Source organism: Bombus bifarius, unplaced genomic scaffold (assembly GCF_011952205.1).
Source record: "Bombus bifarius isolate JDL3187 unplaced genomic scaffold, Bbif_JDL3187 scf7180000009770, whole genome shotgun sequence".
Lineage (NCBI taxonomy): Eukaryota > Metazoa > Arthropoda > Insecta > Hymenoptera > Apidae > Bombus > Bombus bifarius.
Window position 1 is genome coordinate 634,573 of NW_022885326.1, and position 7,854 is coordinate 642,426.

Below are 7,854 nucleotides of genomic sequence, written 5' to 3' on the forward strand. Positions count from 1 at the left end.
GTGATTGGGATATGATGGATAGTTTCGTATATCGCAAGCATCACAGATATTTGGTTTAATTTTGGTAAGATTGTATCCGTTTGATGTGACCTATTCTTATTCGTGACAATGTAACTTGATCAGGGATGTCATTGTTTCAACATTTGAAACACTTTTATTGACAGATAATCATTAAATGATTTAATAAATATAAAGTGCGTATACATATTGAAATTGTTTGATAAAAAACTGAAAACTTTACTATGATGAGGTAAATAAGGTAATTAGTCCATAATAATATAATAAACTAAAGGATAATAAAATAAAATAATACATAGATCGTTGATTGTGTGAATAGATCCTACATATATGTATATGTATAAAAATAATGATCTTTAACACTCCTTTAAAAGATGCGATTTATTACACAATTTAATATATGATATTAGAATAAAAAGATAATGTTTTATATAAAGGTTTTCCGAACAGTTGTATATGAGAAATATTTGAATATCTTCTCTTCATTATTTGCGAAGGTTTCAGCACCAAATTAAACGCAACTGAAATATACGATTATGTACCAATTTTTACATAAAACTTTGTTGTCATACGATATTTCTTAAATTTAAATCTATTAATTAAAGAATTAAACTGCATATAAAAGATAAATACCTACTAATAAATCATTCTACTCGACCGAAATCGGATCAATATTTCGTGATGTCGAAACTATTTCTCAGCGGAAAGGAATTTGAGGGTTGGGAAATTGTTGAACCCTTAGGTGCATGATTCTTTTAAATATAATAAAACACGTGTTTTTGCTAATTTATACGTTATCAAATCATACTTATATACATAATTATATATTTTACTTGGAAGTAGAAATCAATAAAGATAGACCCCTATATGCATGATTTTTCCAAATAAAACATTCAAAGAATCTCAATTTACAATACAAAACTATTGAAAAATAATTTTTAGAATCTATCTTAATTCTACTGTACTTTGTTTTGTGTGAAAAAGGTATTATTTAACTATTTTATTCTTATTCTCATCGTATATTTGACGTAGTTAAATACATGAAAAATTTCTGTAAAATTGTGTTGAAAAAAGGCCATTTTATTACTCTTATATTTAACGTAAGTAGATATGTATTTGAAGCGATTATCGAAAGAATGAAATATATATACACATGATAAAAAAAGGTCTTAATCGCAATATCAATCTTGATTGTCTCGTTTATACGATATTGCTAGAATATTACTGCTTTGACATTTCTGCTTTATTCGATATATTGGTTGAAACCAATAAACTTAATTAATGATAACAGTTTCATTGTTCAAATTACTTGTAATTAAAATCGATCGAGAATCTATATGTTTATTAGCTCTCATAATGTCGAATAAAATGAATCAAAATAATTATGTGTATTGTAGATGTTGTTCACCCAATTCGTGCAGAATTTGTTTTATGGAAGAAAAGCAGATCTGTGCCAATACTTTTCTTCATTATTATATACTACTTATAAATTATATACCTATAATAAATGGAAAGAAATAATGGAATGCTATATGAATACTGCATAATACAGCATTTGATACATTTTAATTTCAAATTTTTGATAAGCGATTTTCCAATTTAAGATCCATTTGAACACAACCGTGCTATGTCCTTTCCGTATCCGTCCCGTATCCGCTCCATGTCCAGGCATTTATGTGTCAATATTTATAATTTATACACGAACGGGATTAACCATTTCCAACTACATATTTATTTATATTTAAATGAGCTGTTAGGAAAAGAATTCTTTTAACTGGTGTGACGATATAAATCCCAACGAATTGAAGAGACCTCTTTTCTCTCATCGGAGATTAATTTGCTAGAGTCTTTTTAACTGCAATAGCTTATAATATACTTACTATAATAGCTACATTTATAGACTAACTGCAATGGCTACACTATTGGATGAAGAGAAAAAAGAAGTAACAAAGGAAAAGACGATTTGGTGTATATCCATCATAACAAAACCGCGAAGGAAAAGGAGATTTTCATCTTTACAAGTAATTAATAGATCATGGATTAAAATTTTATAAATACTCCAGAATGACACAGTATTCTTATAACTGATTAGACAGTACTCAGTCTTCGCGTTTTTCGCTACAAAAAATAGCGTCATGCAGGGACGAGACGAGGCAAACAGAAAAAATGTCGAAGACTAGCAAATGTGTCCGTGGCATGCGTGGCACGATACGGATCATGTATAAACTGTTATAATCAAAACTATGGGGGCCGATTCGGGTTCGGAACACGGACATGGCTCGGTTTTGTATAGATGGGATTACAATAGCAATAACAATCAATCCTATGTTACCAAAACTGTCCTTTTGTTCGATTATGGAACTAACTATGTATTTTTGCATCCTATTAAACATTTGAAAAATGCCGATTGTTATAATATTAAATATATCCTTAATTATTTATAAAATTTCATGGATTTATCACATATTTTAAATGCTGTTCGTTCTCCAACTATCTTAGTCACCATATGACATCGACATAAACAAATCAATAAAATATTTTGTAATTTTCTTAAAAATCTTTGTTGACATTTATAGCTGGTCGATCGTATTATATTGTAATAGCGGTAGACCGGTTAGCAGCTTGTCAGTTCAGAAAACAATGGTGCATCGGCGCAATTTTATCGATGTACAATCGGTTGAGCAAGTCGATACTCGAGTTGATAAATATCAACTACTTTCCTTCGGCACATTTCACAATGTACGCCCATCTCAAGTTTGTATTTGTATTGTTACTATTCGTGTAATCGGGCTGCTTAAGTATTCACCCTTTGTGCGAACTTTTGATATTACTTTCAAACTTACAAAGATCCTTTCACATTGAAATTCTATTCATATCAACAAAAATTTGTAAGTTTTGTGAAACTTGTAAAGATTTTAAGACAAGGTAAATATGAAAACGTCATGTATTTTAATTATATTATTGCCTTGACCGGCTATAACCTTGTTTCATTTTTCAGTATCGAACTATACTTTAATTAGTTAGCTAAACGTTAGCTCTATCAGAAACCGTGTAAAAAACTACGAAAGACATATTTGAATAAGGACAAAAGTATAAATCCGATTATATACTTATTCTTCGTTAACTTATACTTTGTTTTTAATTTAGATTATAACTAGACTGCGAATATTTCTGCGAATTCATATTTTTATACATACAAGTAAAGAAATGGAATTTATTTTATTTATTTTGCTTTGAATATTTTATATACTTTTAAATATCATATATATCCTATGCATTTATGCATCTTTGAATTTTGTATAGATGTATAAAGATCTACAATTTAGTTGTGACTATTACAATCTGTGAGTAAAGTTATTACTCGTCACCTTTAAGAAAGCGCAAGATACTTTATCTGAAATCTAAAAAGACCCCCCCCCCAAAAAAAAAAAATAAGTCTCAAGGGAAAGTTGTAACGTGTGCATCATGTACGAGGATGCGGAAGATGCATCTGGCATCGACCAAGATTTCTTCAACGCGTTAGCGCTGTTACATTCGACGGAGGACGACAGTGCGGAGAAACTTCGTAAAATGCTGGATACGTCCATCCAGAGTAGGTATGGCTTTGACAAAACTTTGATGGCTAAGATCCCGAAGAAATTTCTGCAGAATACGAAAATCCGTGGCAAGTCGTTCGCGAATTCGAACGAGAAATCCGAAATATCTTGGCGTAAAGGAGGTAATGATAAAGCCTTAAGAAAAACCTGCAGTCTATTGCTTTCTACGAATAATACAACAGAAATTAATTGGAAACCGATGAAAATATTTGATGCGAATATCGAGGATTGTAGCGAAAAAGGGGACATTCCGAGGATATCTATTCCTGATGAAGGATCTGGAGATGGACTTTTATGCAAGGTTTCTGCGCTATTTAAATTCAAATAATTTAATAACAATAATTTAAATTGTCATCATTTTATAAAATGAATTTCGAACGGATTTTGACGGGGTATTGTCTGTATGTATAGTTTAGTATCCGGGAAAGAAAATAGGATATGTTTCATCTCGATCCGTTTTATAAAAATCGAGAAGTAGCCTGGCATCTGAGTTATATGCGCTCCTATGTTTGGTACAAGTCAAACAACGGTGGTTATTGCTTATGTCGTATTTGTTTTGAAATCGAATCTTTTATAATTTAATATTTTTAGCTGTAGGGATTAACCTAATCGTTAGCATAAAAAATGTGTAGGTATTTCCGTGTATTAGTAATCTATGCGAACCAAGTTACAGACAAAAGTTAAATGTATAAAAGAGCATTTACACAATAACTGCTTTAACATGTTTATTACAATTTCATTTTATAAAATCTGTAGATCTGTAACGGAGCGAAGCTAGGTCCACTGATACTGCTGGAGTGTCAAGAATGTCAAGAAGTCTATCACCCCCTATGCCATCAACCCCCTGTCGTCGACATCGACGTCTACGATCCGAGAATCGTATGGCGGTGTAGAAAATGTATGGATACCTACTCTCTAAACTCTGTCATTGCGTCCGATGAAAAGAAAGTGAAAAGGCCTCGTCCACCGAACGACGAGGGCAAAGTCAAAGAACCTTCTACAAAAGTGACCAAGTCAGGGAAATTGAATGGGTATCTTGTGAAAGATGAAACTGATACCGCTGATCAAACTTCATCCGGTAAATATATGTATCCCACCGTTATATACAGGGTGTTTTGTAATTGATAGTAGAAGAGGGTAATTCTAGATGAAGAAATAAATCAAAAGTGTAGCATAACATTTTTTCATATTATTATTGTATGTGAAAATATTTTCTGAATATTTGTCTGTTACTTGTCATTGCATTGCATGTCTTTATTGGCAGAATCCCGCTATAGACTAGTATTTCCACTTATGTTTATATGTATTGCATTGGATGAAGCAGAAAACACAACGAAATAAGATATTCATCCTAAAGAATTTAGCAGAGTAAGCATGATAAAAGTGCTCCAAAACCAAATTAATCTTGTGATACGTTAATCGAGAAAGCTTTCTAAGAAAACCATTTCGACGAAGCTGTAGTCCTCTATCCCTATTATTAGAGTAAAAAATGTATATAGTATTTACAATCTTCGTCGCTTTTATGATTGATTGCAGAATTTACTCGTCCAACATTGAAGATTTTGTCGAGTATCTCAACAAGGCTTATAATATGTATGTATCACATACATATCTAACATATAATAATGTGATTACCGTTTACACATTCATAAAAATATCATTTTATTCCTCAACAGCCAATCGAGTTTGACGTATATTCTATACTATAGTGCTTGTACGTTTTGCTGTTAATATGTAGTGATCAAAGTTAAATTTAAATTATGTTATTATTTTCTCTTAAGTAACGCAGGTTAATATTATTTTCCGAATCTATTATTTCCGCCAAGTACGATATTGCTTGCGATAATTAGTAAAATTCAGTAAGAAAGATTCTAAAATTTCCCCGTCATTCTTGAAAAATCCGCATTGTTTGAGATTTCATCCAGAGCTAACTACAAAGTGTTAAAAATCGAGCTTCTTGGTATAGAATATAAACTATCAATGTTTATAATAAAAGTATTATATTCCTCCTTCTGTAGTTTGCAGCTGATAAAATAAATATCTCTACGATTAATATACGATAATATAATACGAGAAATGCTTCTGCTGTACGAGGAATGTTACCACTTACTGGATACTACCAACTGCCACAAGCAATGTCATACTCTCTAAATCGGCTATACACGCAAGTACATACTTAAGCGGTATACGCGCACAAATTTATTGAACAAATATACTTTACACAAGTATATGACACAAGTATATTTAAATAGTGTTAGTATACGTTAGTATACCCTGTAATCGATGGACGACGACGATGTACTCGCTTTCGCTTCTTTCGTCTTAGTTTTTCGACTTGTACAAATCTGTGCTTCTTCTACACACGCTCAAGTATACTTGAGTATACGCGATTTGTGTACAGTACGCCTGTACAGTCAAAATACCTATGCAGTATTATCATATACACGCTCATGTATATCTATTTGTGCAATAAATTTCTACTTTATACACATGGAAGGGTAAAAAGCTATACAAAAGTTGAAAAATTTATGAGTAAGAAATAAACATGACAGGCAGCTTCTATTGTAAAAACATAGATATTGTCACTCAATAATTTTAATAAAAAATTTGTATTTTTAAAATATTGCTAATTTCTTAAAAATACGTTTTACAGTAAAAAACAATCTGTAAAACTTCCAAAATGTAACACTCTAATTATGGTATCTGAGATTTTCTTCATAATTCTTTATAGGATAGAACAAAAAGTATCAAGCATGAACCTAGATAAATGAAAGATATGAATCATGTTTAGGTTAATAATTATGCTAATAATAGAAGTAAGGGCTAAAACTTGGTGGAAATCTTTTTCTAGGAAACTCCCTCGATTGACGTATCACAAATTTAGGTTGGTTTATGAGCACTTTTTAATTAATTTAAAAAAAATTAATTTATTCTGTCGGATACACGGTCCTGCTTTTCGTGTCGGTGGAAATTTCTATAAACACTGCCTAGTGTGTTCTGTTAATTCATTTTATCAAAAGCTGAACTCATCTTTTTTCAATATTATACTTATGATACTTGTGATTTTTTCAGAATACACAATTGCAATTAAGCAAACTAATATTTCAACTTATGTTTGTATATTAAATATTAAACCAGCTTCTGCCAGCAACTTCGTTCGCGTAGATTACTAATATATGGAACAATTTTTAAGCAGATGAATATTTATGTATGTTAACAATTAGGTTATTCTCCTTAGTTAAAAATATTAAATTATAGAATGTTCAATTTCAAAACAAACACGACGTAAACAATAACCATTATTCTTTGACCTATACCAAACATAAAAGTGCATACAACTCAGAAGCCAGGCTACTTCTCAGTTTCTACAAAACGGATCGGGATGAAACATATTTTTTCATATTTTTTTCCTTGGAAACTAAATCACACAACAAAGAAACCCCCATCAAAATCCATTCAGTAGTTTTTATGTGATGCGAATGCAAAAAGACGAACAAACGGACGAACAAATAGACAAACAAAAAGGTTCCAAAATTAGCTTCTTCCGACTTCCAACCCTTCTACTGTTCCATTTTATGTATAGATACTGCAAAACGCACAATGAAACAGGAATTATTACTAGATATAAGACACCCTGTATATTTACCTTTTTATTCTTTAGTTTTATTCATATATACTAGAGAATACTTATGACTTTAGATGTTTCTCAAAAAATTGGTTGTATTGGCGAAGATACATCGATTACAAAAGTTTCTATCTTTTCGAACCAAAAGACGAGGACAATATCGTCGATTCAATTAAGAAAACGAATTGGATCCAAACTTTCAGTCATTCGATCCATAGTAAAATGATATTTGTAATGTTAGTAATTAAGAATGTTTCAAATTGTCTTTTATTAGTTTTCAATAAATAAATCTAAATTGGATTGATATTTTATGTATAAATATATAAAAATGATTATTGGTTTGAGATTATAACTTCTTGTAATTTAAACATTTAAGTTTTCATTTCAGATTTGTTATTTTGCTTTATCAAATTCATAGTGGTGTAAATAAATCAAATTTTGTCACCATTTATTATAATTATTTTCTCAATCTAAATTAACAATTAAACTGATTATATGAAATTTTGGAAGGTTAACAGAACGTTAAAAATGTCTATCAATATCATATTTAAACTAATTGGACCACGGTACAGGATATTATTTAAACAAAATATTTGAGAAATGATTATTTTGGTG

At 30.6% G+C, this 7,854-nt stretch overlaps 1 protein-coding gene across 1 annotated transcript; it reads left to right on the top strand.

The window, feature by feature from the left end:
* Positions 1-3,465: 3,465 nt before the first annotated feature.
* On the top strand, positions 3,466-7,465 carry LOC117215677 (integrator complex subunit 12-like). The gene is made up of 3 exons (XM_033462073.1): positions 3,466-3,915; positions 4,371-4,692; positions 7,314-7,465. Exons 1-3 carry the CDS (start codon positions 3,484-3,486, stop codon positions 7,463-7,465), a joined length of 906 nt encoding a protein of 301 aa, XP_033317964.1. The 5' UTR covers positions 3,466-3,483.
* Positions 7,466-7,854: the final 389 nt, after the last annotated feature.